General features: G+C 41.6%; 1 protein-coding gene across 4 annotated transcripts in view; it reads left to right on the forward strand.

The window, feature by feature from the left end:
* GABRA3 (gamma-aminobutyric acid type A receptor subunit alpha3) overlaps positions 1–14,719 on the forward strand; it is a 487,939-nt gene extending 473,220 nt beyond the window's left edge. For all 4 annotated transcript variants that reach the window (XM_040405233.1, XM_040405234.1, XM_040405237.1 and 1 more), the window contains 2 exons: positions 7,336–7,547; positions 13,862–14,719. In XM_040405233.1, coding sequence (XP_040261167.1) covers positions 7,336–7,547; positions 13,862–14,173 — 524 coding nt within the window. In that variant the 3' untranslated portion in view covers positions 14,174–14,719. The remainder of the gene's footprint in view (positions 1–7,335; positions 7,548–13,861) is intronic.
* The last annotated feature ends 2,020 nt before the right edge of the window (positions 14,720–16,739 follow it).

Here is a 16,739-nt window from a genome sequence, read left to right on the forward strand (position 1 = left end):
TGTTCTCACGGAGGAGAGCCCTACTTTCACCCATTCTCAGTGGTTGCCCTACTAGGGATCTAGGGAGGCCTCTCTGATTTTTACGCACTGTGCCGCAAACCACAGTACCGCTGGCAGTTAGGGACGTGAATAGGGGTATGCTGGTATAGTTATCCACATAGAGGTGGCAACCCTTATCCAGCAGTGGGTGGAGTAATTCCCACACTTTTCCTACTAACTCCTAGGACATTCTGGGGGTTCTATCCGGGAATCTTTCCCTTCATAAATGTGGAATTTGTGGGTGTACACGGAGCTACTCTCACAAAGTTTGCATAACTTTTTGCTATACCTTGCCCGTTATCTAGGCAGGTACTGGCATAATCTAATCCTCCCTTTGAAGAGTAATAGGGACTCATCTACACAGACATTTTTATCTGGGTTGTACGTACACCTCAGCAAACTTGGTGTTAAAGTGGTCAATGACAGGCCTAACTTTGAACAGACAGTCAAATGTTGGGTCGTTTTGGGGTGGGCACTGTGAATTGTCATTGTAGTGTAGGAATTTCCTAATTGACTCAAATCGCTTCTGGGTCATGATGTTACTGTAAATTGGAGTCTGGTAGAAAATGTCCAAACTCCAATATTGCCCGTATGCAGCACGAGTCCCCAAAACTTCATCATCTCTGCTGCACTTACTGGGGTCCAACCTAGGGGTCTAGCATATGGTGATGTAGGGTTCTGATCAATGAATTGTTGGGCGTATATATTGGTTTGGGCCACCATTAAATTTAAGTGGGTCTTACGGTACATCAAAATAGCACACTTGATATCTTCAACAGCAAAAACTGATAATGTCATTGATGTTACTCATGGTTTGTAGAGATCTCCGCGTTTTAGTAGAGATGTTTGGCTCCTGAGGATAGTGGATGATGATCTGAGGTATATTATTAACAGGAAGAAAAAAAGACCGGAATATACGGACACAAAAGGGTCCACCTTTTTTACTTTATTTATTGGAGTGCTGGCTCATCTTTGGATACATATTATCTCACATTGACTGCTGAGCCTGCGGTTTTGAAGATTTTGCACCCGTGGTCTATTGGACTAGTGCTGCTGTTTGATTTTTTGTATATATATATATATATATATATGTGTATATATATATATATATATATATATATATATATATAAAACTACCACTAACTGTAGGTCTTTTTTTCGCACATGTAAAAAATAAATGAAAAAATGAGCACAGATCGTGCGTGCGTGCAAAAACTGTAGTATAAAAATTCACTACAGTGCCAAAAAAGACCAAAGACCAAAAAAAGCACACGGACCAAATGGCGTCCGTAAAAAAAAAGGACGGGGTGGAATTTGGGAATGGACAGGGACGGAGGGTGGTTTAGGGATCTGGAACAGATGCAAATGAAAAAAAAAAATCAGTGCAGCAATTCTAGATGTTCTTCTTTTCTTCTGCAGGAAAGGGTTATATCGCAGTGGTGGTGCACCACAAGTCCCAGCAAGCCACAAACAGCACAGAAAGGCACAGAACTTCTCTGCATGCAGTCACCAGCTAGAATGGCTGCATGCAGGGAAGTTCTGCCCTTTCCTGTGCAGCTATAGCGCTGCCATTGGCTGGAGCGTTGCTCCAGCCAATCCTAGCGCCGGCAGGGGACCCAAAACAACAGTGTCCCATGCCTCACCTCGGAGGTGACCGGTGCTGACCAGTTCAGCACCAGCCACCTTCCCCCAACGCTCCCCGATGCCTGTAACAGCTTCCTGCGCTGTGATGTGCCGCTCTTCATTGACAAGCCAATCGCAGCGCTTGGAGCTGCAAGCGGGCGGTGCAGCACCTTGGTGCCCTTACCCGGCATGGCTGCCTGCCGATAAGAGCAGCCATTTTGCCGCGATTCCGCACCGATCGTTCCCCAGAGCCTCGCGGACCTTGCGCCGCGGGTCCTAATGGGGTTAACAAGATGTTTTTTATTTGCACATATATGTTTATATTTGTATGTGTGGTTTGGTGGGGGGGCAGGTACATTCCTTGTACAGGGGTCATCTGCTGTCTGTGTCTACCCCTGGACTGATTATCTATACTATTACAGTGTGACAGATGATAGGAGGTTTTTTGCGCCCCAAAAAATGGGTTTATGTTACCGACAGAATTGATGGACTGATTAAGTATTGTATTTCTGTGTGACGGATGCAAAAGAGGTGTTTTGCAAACCAAAAAATGGGTTTGTAACCGACAGAAATAACAGACTGATTAACTATATTATTACAGTGTGACGAATGCAAAAGAGGAGTTTTGCACCCTAAAAAATGGGTTTATGTCACCCACAGAAATACCAGACTGATTAATAGTGATGAGTGGCATAGGCAATATTCGAATTTGCAATATTTCACGAATTTTTGGCCGAATATTTGCCATAAATTTGCAAATTCAAGAATCCGTGATCTCCAGTCATTGTTTACTTGATTGCGAAAATCGGCAATGTAATAAATTCACAATTAGAATATTCAACACTATTTGAGAATACGAATATATAGTACTATATTCTAAATATTCACGAATTCTCGAAGTGGCGATATTCACAATTAAAAGTTGCTATTCGAATATTCGCGCTCAACACTACTGATTAACTATACTATTACAGTGTGACCGATACAAAGGAGATGTTTTGTACCCCCCAAAATGGGATCATGTCACCCACAGAATTAACAGACTGATTAACAATTGTATTACAGTGTAATGGATGCAAAGGAGGTATTTTGCGCCCCAAAAACATGGGTTTATGTCACCCCCAGAAATAGCAGACTGATTACCGTATTTTTTGCCATATAAGACGCACCGGCCCATAAGACGCACCTAGGTTTTTGAGGAGGAAAATAAGAAAACAAAATATTTTGAAGCAAAAGGTGTGCTTTTGAACTAATGGTGGTCTGTGGATGACACTATTATGGGGGATCTGTGGACGACGCACTGTTATGGAGGGGATTTGTGGATGGCGCACTGTTATGGGGGCTCTGTGGATGGCACTGTTATGGGGGATCTGTGGATAGCAATGCTATGGGGATCTGTGGATGGCAATGCTATGGGGATCTGTGGATGGCAATGTTATGGGGAATGGTGGATGGCACTGTTATGGGGGATCTGTGGATGGCACTGTTAAGCGGCCCTGCCTGCCTGCTATGGGAGTTTGAAGTTAGTACACAGAGGATTGCAGAGGATTGCTATAGTTTAATTCCTACATTAATGCCATACGTATGAATACTACAGTGAGCGGGGCCCGGTGTAATAGAATACCGTGACTGCACCAGGCCCCGCTGCCATTACAACACCAGATGCTGGCCCCCAGCCTCTCCTCCCTACCCACTCAAACAATGCAGGCTGCGCTGTGCAGCATCGCGGCCGGCGGTGTATCAGTGTTAGCAGCGTTAGCATTCGCCCCATAAGACGCACTGCCATTTCCACCCCACTTTTGGGGGGAAAAAGTGCATCTTATAGGACGAAAAATACGGTAACTATACTATTACAGTGTGACAGATACAAAGTAGGTGTTTTGCAAGGCCAAAAATGGGTTTATGTCACCCACAGAATTAACAGACTAATTATTTATACTATTACAGCGGACGGATGCGAAGGAGGTGTCATGCACCCCAAAAAATGGTTTTATATCACCGACAGAATTAACAGACTGATTAACTTTTGTATTTCTGTGTGACGGATGCAAAAGAGGTGTTTTGCAACCCAAAAAATGGGTTTGTCACGCACAGAATTAACAGACTGATTAACTCTTCTATTTCTGTTTGATGGATGCAAAGGAGGTGTTTTGCACCCCCACAAATGGGTTTATGTCACCCACAGAAATAATAGACTGATTAACTATACTATTACAATGTGACGGATGCAAAGGAGGTGTTTTCCAACCCAAAATATTGGTTTATGTCACGGACATAATGAACAGACTGATTAACAGCACGAATTAAAAGCACGATTAAGTATTGTATTTCTAAGTCAGTGGTGTAAAGGAGATGTATTGCACACACCAAAAATGCCCCCACAGACTTAGCCAAATTAAAAGCCTAACACTGTTCCTCACTGCAGCAGCATCCTGTCCCTTCTCTAGTTAGAGCAGAATGGCGGCGCAGCATGTGATCCGGCATTTATGCTTTCAAGGTAACATGCTACATCGTACAGTTACAGCCATGCCAATACTAGGTCTGTGTTCGTGTTCAGGTACCCGGACACCTTAATGTTTGGTACGAGCCCGAACATTATGGACTGGGTTCATTTATCTCTAAGCAAAACTTCATTAACTAATAATAATTTTAAAAAGTGATAACAAAAAGATATAAAAATTCTGACTCCTATGAGACCTCAGAGTGTCATATACCAATTTCCAGGACAATTGGGGCATATTTGATTCATGTAGAATTGATTCAGACAAGAATCAAATTTGTTCGATTGTACACGAAACGAATTTCACGAAGTTCACTCAACTCGGATTAAATAATTTTCTCTCCTGGGTTATTGGTACCCTCGGGTCTAGTTCTATTTGGCCATTATCACAATGGGGGTCATGTATGATGCTGAAATACACCTATATTAGGCGCATTTCAGGCGCAGATTGCGACTTCTCCCCGTTCATGACAGGTCTAAAAAAGTGTGCGTGGGCCCATCTCATTTACAGTTTTCTACGCCTGTTTCAGGCATAGAAAAAGGTTTAAATGTAAGACAGAAAGGAAGCTGTCTTACATTTAGAACTTGTAGAGGATCTGCCGAAGTTATGAAGAGGCTAGCGCCTCTTTATAACTTCAGTGAATCCACCTCCAGCTTAGGGGTTTAATAAAACGCTGGTTTTAATAAATGTGCCCCTGTGTTTTTAAATAAGCAACTCTTCTTGCATGTTGGATTCCTAGTTGGATGAAGGTGGAATTTTCCCCCAAGAAAGCACACCACAACCTAAACTGATGCATACTTTACCTGTTGGGATAAACATTTTGCAGCTTTGTTTGTTTTAATATTTTAATAATTGAAAAGAAATCCTGAAATTTAGCAGTTTTCATAATGGCCACAAGGCATCACAATAGGCTAAAACTTCCAGTTATCTAAAGATGACATTTTAACACTCATCTGACAGACAAGATTTCAATGTAAAGTAACTCTGATATATAGGTAAAACAGGGTCATGCCATTTTATAACAGGTGATGTGGTTGACGCTATGGAGGCTGGTCACCATCGTGGCCTGCTATTTGCTGACCCCCCCCCATTGCCGAATGTTTTGATCCATGTAACGGGGAAATGCATTGGCGGCCATGCAGGGATCTGGAAGGATGCGGGTTTCGGGGACCAGGCAAAGCTACTTTTACTCCTGCGTTAGGCCTCATGCACATGACCGGTTTTTTTTGCGGTCCGCAAAACGGATTTCCGTTGTTCCGTGTTCCGTGACCATTTTTTCTTCTGTGGGTCTTCCTTGATTTTTGGAGGATCCACGGACATGAAAAAAAAGTCGTTTTGGTGTCCGCCTGGCCGTGCGGAGCCAAACGGATCCGTCCTGACTTACAATGCAAGACAATGGGGACAGATCCGTTTGACGTTGACACAATATGGTGCAATTGCAAATGGATCTGTCCCCCATTGACTTTCAATGTAAAGTCAGGAGTCCCTATTATACCATCGGATCAGAGTTTTCTCCAATCCGATGGTATATTTTAACTTGAAGCGTCCCCATCACCATGGGAACGCCTCTATGTTAGAATATACCATCGGATTTGAGTTAGATCGTGAAACTCAGATCCGACAGTATATTCTAACACAGAGGCGTTCCCATGGTGATGGGGACGCTTCAGGTTAGAATATACTAAAAGAACTGTGTACATGACTGCCCCCTGCTGCCTGGCAGGTGCTGCCAGGCAGCAGGGGGCAGACCCCCACCCCTCCCCGTATTTAACTCATTGGTGGCCAGTGCGGCCGGCCCCCCTCCCTCCCTTGTATTTAACACATTGGTGGCCAGTGCGGCCGGCCCCCCTCCCTGCCTTGTATTTAACACATTGGTGGCCAGTGCGGCCGGCCCCCCCTCCCTCCCCTGTATTTAACACATTGGTGGCCAGTGCGGCTGGCCCCCCCTCCCCCCTAATAAAAATGACCGACCCCCCCATCATTGGTGGCAGCGGAGAGTTCCGATCGGAGTCCCAGTTTAATTGCTGGGACTCCGATCGGTAACCATGGCAACCAGGACGCTACTGCAGTCCTGGCTGCCATGGTTACTTAGCAATTTTAGAAGCATTATACTTACCTGCGATGTCTGTGACCGGCCGGGCGCTCCTCCTACTGGTAAGTGAAAGGTCTGTGCTATAAGCAATGCGCCGCACAGACCTTTCACTGGTCTTGAATGGGTCCGTGAACTGTTGTCCGTCAAAAAAATAGGACAGGTCATATTTTTTTGAAGGACAGGAAACACAGATCACGGATGCGGCTGCAAAACGGTGCATTTTCCGATTTTTCCACGGACCCATTGAAAGTCAATGGGTCCGCGAAAAAAAAAAACGGAAAACGGAACAACGGCCGCGGATGCACACAACGGTCGTGTGCATGAGGCCTAAGGTGCAGATCTGTCTTGTATCTGCACAGACGGATCGGCACCGATAATGCAAACGCTTGTATCTGTTCAGAACGGATCCCTTTGCATTACCATGAAAAAAAAAATGGATACGTTTTGACTTACACTGAAAGTCAATGGGAGGCGGATCCGTTTTCAATTGCACCATATTGTGTCAGTGAAAACGAATCCGTCCCCATTGACTTACATTGTAAGTCAGGACGGATCCGTTTGGCTCTGCATCGTCAGGCGGACTTCAAAACGCTGCAAGCAGCGTTTTGGTGTCCGCCTCCAGAGCGAAATAGAGGCTGAACAGAGCCAAATTGATGCATTCTGGACAGATCCTTATCCATTCAGAATACATTAGGGCTAAACTGATCCGTTTTGTGCCGCTTGTGAGAGCCCTGAAACGGATCTCACAAGCGGACCCAGAAACGGCAGTGTGAAAGTAGCCTAAGTATTGTCTGTAGGAGGGGCCCGGGCATTGTGGGAGGGTATTTCTACTATTGGATAACCCCTTTAAGTAGGACTGAACTGAAATAGCAAAGACATTCCATAGACATGAGTGATGCTGTTTTTGGAAAATAAATACATTTTTTTTCTTATATATGCAACCCCTCTTAATTGTGTAGCATTGTATTAGTGTCGATTGTAGGACTGATATCCATTATTATTTTTGCCTAGCAAAATATTTGACATCTTTTTCACAGTAATGTTACATAGTTTGTCTGATTGCTTATCTTTCCTCTTTAGGGGTCACAACTGTTTTGACAATGACAACGTTAAGTATTAGTGCACGGAACTCTCTGCCCAAGGTTGCTTATGCCACTGCAATGGATTGGTTTATGGCAGTGTGCTATGCTTTTGTCTTCTCAGCACTTATTGAATTTGCTACAGTCAATTACTTCACCAAAAGAGGATGGGCCTGGGATGGCAAAAGAGCTCAGGAAGGTCAAACCTTTAAGGTGAGTTAACATGAATCCAATAATTCAGCTACAGATTCTTTGCACAATTATCCCTTTGATACTTCCTGCCCTGTACTCTTAAAGGGGTAGTCCTATCTGGATATTTATGACATATTGACAGGATATGCCATAACTGGCACTTCACTGGACAAATCTGGGACTTGCCCCTATCTCAAGAGTAACAAATACAGCTTTCTCTCCAATAACTGCTATGAGACTTTCTAAACTAGCCAAGTGAGCACCCTTGGCTATTTTTGGAAGTCTCAAAGAAATGAATTGAGAAAGCTTGTGCATACATGGCTTGCTCTCAATTCATTAATTAAAACAGGCTTCGTTCAACTGTAGAACAAAAAATGGCGCACCATAGGGTAATATAGTCTTGAATAGAAAATAAGTAGTATCTCCAAAAATGGAGGCTCACCTGGTGGAGTTGTGCTAGATTAGGCACAACTCTAATGTAGACATGTATCAGGTTGGCAAAAGCCCCTCACGGCGGATGGTATGCAGCCCAGGATAAATACTTCTGATCAGGGAAGCCTGGAATCCCTCAGAAAGCCAGTAGTTCAGTATAGAATAGGAATGTCCCACCGTGCAAAAACCACCCAGTGGTTGGGTTAGATTAGGGGTTCTTTTTATTGAGCAAGCGGTACAACGCGTTTCGGGGATATACCCCTTCTTCAGGTACAAATGACTTGCATACATAAAAGCAAATTGCATACATTTAAATACATTTTAAAAAACCGCCAAAAACAAAGGGGGAGGGAAGGGGGTGGGTAAGTGGGCAGTGCTGGGAAAGTTCTCAGAGCTTGCAAAGAATGAAAGTGTGCAAAAAACAGAAAATTTCTTATTTCTAGTTTCCCTTTGAGTCTACAGCAATAAAATCGGGCCTCTGAGTGGTGCGATCTCTAATTCTTAATATATTCATAATAGTACTAGCTCTGAGGTGCCTGTGTGGGCTCAGGACCTGGGAGTGTCATGTGAGCCGATCAGACCGCTCACATGACCTATTGTGCAGCACGTGACCTCCGTCATCTGGAAACAGTAGAGAGAGTGTGGCCGCGTCAGATAACGGCCGGCCATGTGATCGGGCGGCTGCACACGTCACCCCCGTCTCCTAGCAACCAAATGCTATGGCTGCATCAGATCTGGGGAGTGTGAAGTCTGCTCGGAGGAGGGAGGTTCGTCCATTCTTACCGCACTGAAGGAAATTTCCTCAGGGACGCTGATTACAAAGAATCCATTGTACAATTCTGTGACTATAAATAAATATCATTGTGCTGTAGGATACAATACAATCGATAAGAAATAATACTAGTACTAGCTGTTTCAAGAAATACAGTAATCATCATATACAGTAAAGGATATTTTGGGTACAGAAAAGATAAATGTAATACATTGATACAATAAAATTGGTGAAGTGTAAAACGATGCAATAATTTATGTAGTATAAAATGGGTAAATATCAAAAAGAGACATTAAAAAATGTATTAAAATTAATTAAGAGATATATGAAAATATGGTATAGAATAATGATGGAGATAAAATCCAGTGAACCTATTGGTACTGGATAAATAAATACTATATGTGGAAAAGGATATTATGAAAAAATAAATAAAAATTAAGGTAATATTAATGGACTGTCTGATGGTATAATACTATATCAAATCGAAAGACTCTATGTGGATGTCTTGAAATGGGCATATTATGGGGAAGGTATAAGGGACATCATATGTACTCAATGGTAGTATTGGATGGTGGCATTATAAAGGGGGGGCATTCAAAGGGGGTGAAGATAAATATTATAGCGGGAGTACAATGGGAGAAGGGGAATTCATAAATTAATTTCAAAGGCTTCATTGAGGCCATAAGAATTAAGGCAGTTCAGTTTATATATCCAGAACATCTCGCGTTTTCTGAGTCTGGGTAACGTTATATCCGTTTGATCGGACTTGTTCAATCGGAGTGATCGTAAACCCGAAAAAGGAGCCTTGGTGGTGGATAGTAGCATGTCTAGAGACGCTGTGTTGAAGGAACTTTTTCTTAACATTGGATCTATGCTTGTTGAGTCGATTGTGCAAGGTTTGTATTGTGCGCCCCACATAGTGAAGGTTACATGGGCATGTGATGAGGTAAATAATCTTCGTTGATCAGCAGTTCAGTTCGTCCTTAATTACAAAAGATTCATCATTTGCGCCTGTGAAAGATGTGGTGATGTTTAGGGATTTGCAGCACAAGCATCTCAATTGATTTGCTTGGGGCTAATAGATTTCAGTGTTCTTGCTCTTCTAAAAATTAAAGAGGGTTCTTTGGTCAGTTCTGTATTCAAAAAAGGGTCCTTTTTCAGAATATACCAGTGTCTGGACAGGAATCTCCGGATATCCGTATGGTTGCTATTATAAGTAGTTAAAAAATTGGTGTTGCTACTTTTCTTGTCATTTTGTCTTTTAGTTCCTAATAAACATTCTGACTGTGTGAATGATTTGGCTTTATTAAAGGCTGCGTCTACAATATCATTTGGGTAGCCCTTTTGTAGGAATCTGGATCGAATTACCCCGCTTTGTGTGATGAAGTCATCATCTTTGGAGCAATTGCGCCTGATTCGCTTGAATTGGCTAAAAGGAATGTTTTTCTTCCATTTTTTAAAATGTTCGCTTGAATATTCCAAGTAACTATTGCAGTCCACTTTTTAAAAAAATGTTCGTGTGTTGACTGTTCCATTGTTTGTACTTAGTTCTAAATCAAGATATTCTGCTGTAAACTTATCGCTTGTGCCTGAAAAGGTTATGCCCCAGTTAGTGGAGTTAAGATGTTCGATAAAACTATTTATTGTTAAAAGATCCCCTTCCCAAATCAGGATCAGGTCGTCAATATAACGATGGTAAAATATTATGTTTTGTGCCCAATACTTTGATTTATAAATAAAAGCATCCTCAAAAGCCCCCATAAAAAGATTAGCAAAACTGGGTGCAAATCGCGTGCCCATCGCGGTCCCTTTTGTCTCTAAAAACAGGGTATCTTCAGAGTAAGAATAAAATTAATGCTCCTTAGAATAAAATCAATCTGTTCTGATGGTAATTGATCATCAATATCTAGAAATCCCTTTACACAATTGATGCCCAAATCGTGCTGAATATTTAAATAGAGCGATGTAACATCCTACAGCACAATGATATTTATTTATAGTCACAGAATTGTACAATGGATTCTTTGTAATCAGCGTCCCTGAGGAAATTTCCTTCAGTGCGATAAGAATGGACGAACCTCCCTCCTCCGAGCAGACTTCACACTCCCCAGATCTGACGCAGCCATAGCATTTGGTTGCTAAGAGACGGGGGTGACGTGTGCAGCCGCCCGATCACATGGCCGGCCGTTATCTGACGCGGCCACACTCTCTCTACTGTTTCCAGATGACGGAGGTCACGTGCTGCACAATAGGTCATGTGAGCGGTCTGATCGGCTCACATGACTCTCCCAGGTCCTGCGCCCACACAGTCACCTCGGAGCTAGTACTTTTATGAATATATTAAGAATTAGAGATCGCACCACTCAGAGGCCCGATTTTATTGCTGTAGACTCAAAGGGAAACTAGAAATAAGAAATTTTCAGTTTTTTGCACACTTTCATTCTTTGCAAGCTCTGAGAACTTTCCCAGCACTGCTCACTTACCCACCCCCTTCCCGCCCCCTTTGTTTTTGGCGTTTTTTTAAAATGTATTTAAATGTATGCAATTTGCTTTTATGTATGCAAGTCATTTGTACCTGAAGAAGGGGTATATCCCCAAAACGCGTTATACCGCTTGCTCAATAAAAATAACCCCTAATCCAATCCAAACACTGGGTGTTTTTTGCGCCGTGGAACATTCCTATTCTATACTGCTCTCAATTCATGGCAGGGCCCCTTCTCGAGATAAGCCATTTATGGCATATCCTATCAATTTGTCATAAATGTCAAGATGGGACAATCCCTTTAACATTGGGATGCAGTGTGTGGTTCCTTATCAACTACCACATCAATTAGGCTGTGAATGTTGATGTAAACTGTCAATTTCTATATATCCGTGACAAGGCAAAATTTTGAGAGTACAGTTCAGGAAGTAAGTAAAGCATTTTTATATAAAATAGGTGTAGAATAAGTAAAAGCCAATATTGTGCATGCATAATCTGTTGTAGGGCTGCAACAATTACTCGATTAAATCGAGTAACTTGACACAAAAAATCCTCAAAGCAAATTTTTTGCATCGAGGATTTGTTTGTGTCATGTGACCACGGAGCGTGAGTGAAGCTCTTGTTATTATTTACGCTCCGTGGTCCCCTACCAGTCTGCACCGTGCTGTATCCTGACACATCGTCAGGGCATAGTGCACTTAACGTGCACTATGAACTGACTGTGTGTGACGTCAGGACAAAGTTGTGGAGTGTCGGCAGCGCCCCTACAGGAAAGGTAAGTACTGACGCTGGGGATTGATAGAAGTGGAGGGCATGGAGGACTGATGGTGTGGGGTGGGGACTGATGGAGTAGGGGGGGACTGATAGCACAGAGTACTGATGACATGGGGGTGATGGCACAGAGAACTGATGGCATGGGGGTGATGGCACAGAGAACTGATGGTATGGGGGTGATGGCACAGAGAACTGATGGTATGGGGGTGATGGCACAGAGAACTGATGGTATGGGGGTGATGGCACAGAGAACTGTTGGCATGGGGGGTGATGGTACAGAGAACTGATGGCATGGGGGATGATGGAACAGAGAACTTATGGCATGGGGGTGATAGCACAGAGGACTGACATGGGAGGAAGATAGCACAGTACTGATCCCATGGGGGGGCTGATGCCACAGTACTGATGACATGGGGGTGATGGCACAAAGTACTGATGGCATGTGGGGTGATGGCACAAAGGACTGATGGCATGGTGGGTGATAGCACAGTACTGATGGCATGGGGGCAAATGGCACACTACTGGGTGGGCTTATGACACAGTACTGATGGCATGGGGTGGTGGCACAGAGGACTGATGGCACTGGGGGAAGCTGATGGCATGGGGGGGATTGATGGCATGGAGGGGACTGATGTCGCTGAGGACTGATGGCAGGTGGGTCTGCTGATGGCACGGGGAGGGGGCTGATGAGTTTTTATAAAGGAAAACAACCTTTTAATTCGTTTTTTCTTATTAGAGCACTTGACTAATAGTTGGATTAATCGATAGAATACTTGATTACTAAAATAATAGATAGATGCAGTCCTAATCAGTTGAATGCTAGAAAAGAGAGTGGTCTACTCCTAAATATTTTTTCTCCTGCCTAGTCGTACATTGTTCAGGGGTTTCAAAGTAGGAAAGAGATGGCAAATCACCCACAAATAGCTGCTGTCACCCAACACAAGAAGGAGCTTGCTGTCTATGTATTTATAATGCTTTCAATTACTTCAGTGGGAGTTGCATAAATAGTTATGCATTGACTGCATTGAAGCAGCTTTACACAGCAATAATTCTGTCATTTAATTCCATGGCTGTCGGGGGCTATGTTGCAACTATTTATGTGGGACACTATTATCAGTATTATTTATTGATGATGCTCTGCTGTCATTATTCATGGGGAGCACTTTGCTGGCACTGTATTAATGTGAGCATATTACCAGCTGTTACATACTATGGGGGAATTTTTTAAGACTGGTATCTGTAATGCCAGTTTTCACCTAGTTTTCAGTGGCATGAGATGTACCATGTTTATATAGAGGCATAAGTTTCTTAATTTTTTGTAGTAATTTTAGTATACAGTAGTTCTGTGTGTCAGGGTCTGCAATTCTGCAATATACAGCAGCTAGGAGCTCTCTCAAATTTCGGGTGTAATTTGAGCCATTTTAAATCTGTCGGGCCTTGTAGCCACATTTTCCAGTCCACACCCCTACCCACTTTATTAGAAAAGTAGCAAAATTGGTATTGAAAGGGCAAAAAATGTTAAAATTTTTGTATACACTCGGGCTTGTACAAACATTTTTGACTTTTCTATTCCAGTTTTATGGAATAGAACGTTTAATAAATGACAATATGACACCCTATGACAATAGATTGTAAGTAGTAGTCATAAGGCTGCTGTAGTTGCTGCTGAACTGAACATAAGGCCAAATACCATATTGTAATATTAAAATAATGAATACATGTCTGTATTGCAGATTTTTTATTTTTTTGTAGGACACTCTGTATTTTGAATACCACCCTCCTTGTCTAGTTTTTATTATTGAGGATTCTAATCAGTGGTCATAGTTTATATTATATTTAGTTCATATCAATAATAAGATTGTATTATTTTCCTAGATAAAAGAACCTATAATCTTGGCGAAAAAATCCAACACAACGTACAACATTGTGGGAACAACTTATATGCTCAATATCAAGGAGCCAGCCTTGGCAGCAATTACAAAGAATGCAACTCTGCCTCTACCCCATCTCTCATCTCCACATCCTGAGCTAAAACATCTTGATGGGAAAAAAACTTATAACAGTGTCAGTCGCATTGATAAAATTTCTCGCATTGTCTTCCCTGTCCTTTTTGCCATCTTTAACCTGGTGTACTGGGCTACATATGTTAACCGAGAATCAGCAATCAAGGGAATGATACCAAAATAATGATGTAATTCATTTAAGTAGACTACCTTACCTGTTTTCTAACAAGTATTATCTGTTGTTGACTGGCTTTTGTATGGGTTTCAGATGTCTAATTTCTCTCATTCTTTCTATTTGCTCACTGTGATTTTTACCCTAGAGGGGTAATTTTCTTGTTTTTAAGGATAAACTACTGTAGCCCTAAATGTTTGACATTATAGTTGATGTAATTGTGTTCAGCCCATGGTTTAGTATACAGTATGTATACACAAACTGCTATATCCCTTAGGCTTTTTTCAAATGGCCCTATTTTTTAACTGAAGTGGTTTGTCCAAACCACAACCAATAAATTACACACTGAGAGCTTCAAGAGCTTCCTGGTGCGACCCAAACCAATCTCAGACTGCACCATAAAATAAGCATAGGCCTATTTTGACTCAAAACTCAGATCTCACATTCCACATAAGTGTGACTGATTTTATTATAATGGGGTCCATTTGCTATCCAAGTTTAGTCCATGCAGACTAAGACAGCACAGGGATGGGCAAATTGCCAGTTTTAATGGAGTCTTACTAATACAGCTCATTTATAATATCACGTTATCCATTCTTGGCTAAAAGTATAATCAGATTATTATTTGTAGCTCCCCTTTTCAACAGTAATATTTATGATACTGTATTTCCTGGATAAACTGTGATCTTTTATTTCTACTTGAATTAATTTTAATATGCTTGAAAGTGGTTACATAGTTGATTTCTACATGTTTTCATAAGCATTAATGTTGTTTACTTTTAAGAATTCATCTAAACCCTTTTTAAAACTGTCCAATGTTTCTGCTGTGACCACGTCCTAAGGAAGTCTATTCCACAGAGTCACAGTTCTTACAGTAAAGAAGCTTTGACGCTTCTGGAGACTGAACTTTTTCATCTCCAGTCGGAGGCAGTGCCCCTTTGTCTTTTGAGGGCATTTTACATGGAACAGTTTTTCACCGTATTTTTTTATATATTTGTATCGGTTAATCATGTCATTCCCTAGACGTCTCTTCTCAAGACTAAATAAATTCAATTCTTTTAATCTTTCTTCATAACTAAGACCCTCCATGCCCCTTATCAATTTAGTCGCTCTCCTCTGTACTTTTTCCAGCTGCAGGGCGTCCTTTCTATGGACGTGCCCAGAACTGAACTGCATATTGCAGATGAGGCCGTACCAACGCTTTGTTCAGTCGTAATAGTACATCCTTCCCCTGCAAGTCCATGCCTCGTTTAATGCATGACATTATCCTGGTGGCCTTAGAATATAATGCTTAAAAGTATGTGAACCCTTAACCCCTTAGGGACCGGGCTCATTTTCACCTTAAGGACCAGGCCATTTTTTGCAAATCTGACCAGTGTCACTTTAAGTAGTGATAACTTTAAAACGCTTTGACTTATCCAGGCCATTCTGAGATTGTTTTTTCATCACATATTGTACTTCATGACACTGGTAAAATGAAGTAAAAAATATTCATTTTTATTTATAAAAAAATACCAAATTTGCCAAACATTTTGAAAATTTAGCAAATTTCCAAGTATCAATTTCTCTACTTCTATAATACATAGTAATACCTACAAAAATAGTTATTACTTTACATTCCCCATAGGTCTACTTCATGTTTGGATCATTTTGGGAATGACATTTTATTTTTGGGGGACGTTACAAGGCTTAGAAGTTTAGAAGTAAATCTTGAAATTTTCAAAAACCAACTTTTTAAGAACCAGTTCAGGTCTGAAGTCACTTTGTGAGGCTTACATAATGGAAGCCACCCAAAAATTACCCCATTCTAGAAACTACACCCCTCAAGTTATTCAAAACTGATTTTACAAACGAATTAATGGAAAATAGAGATACAATTTCAAAATTTCACTTTTTTGGCAGATTTTCCATTTTAATATTTTTTTTCCAGTTACAAAGCAAGGGTTAACAGCCAAACAAAACAATATTTATGGCCTTAATTCTGTAGTTTACAGAAACACCCCATATGTGGTCGTAAACTGCTGTACGTGCACATGGCAGGGCGCAGAAGGAAAGGAATGCCATATGGTTTTTGGAAGGCAGATTTTGCAGGACGTTTTTTTTTTACACCATGTCCCATTTGAAGCCCCCCTGATGCACCCCTAGAGTAGAAACTCCATAAAAGTGACCCCATCTAAGAAACTACACCCCTCAAGGTATTCAAAACATATTTTACAAACGTTGTTAACCCTTTAGGTGTTCCACAAGAATTAATGAAAAATAGAGATACAATTTCAAAATTTCACTTTTTGGCAGATTTTCCATTTAAATTTTTTTTTTTTTCCAGTTACAAAGCAAGGGTAAACAGCCAATCAAAACTCAATATTTATGGCCCTGATTCTGTAGTTTACAGAAACACCCCATATGTGGTTGTAAACTGCTGAAGGAAAGGAATGCCATACGGTTTTATGGAAGGCAGATTTTGCTGGACTGTTTTTTTTGACACCATGTCCCATTTGAAGCCCCCCTGATGCACCCCTAGAGTAGAAACTCCAAAAAAGTTACCCCATTTTAGAAACTACGGGATAGGGTAGAAGTT

This window comes from Bufo bufo, chromosome 8 (assembly GCF_905171765.1).
Source record: "Bufo bufo chromosome 8, aBufBuf1.1, whole genome shotgun sequence".
In the NCBI taxonomy this organism is placed as follows: Eukaryota; Metazoa; Chordata; class Amphibia; order Anura; family Bufonidae; genus Bufo; species Bufo bufo.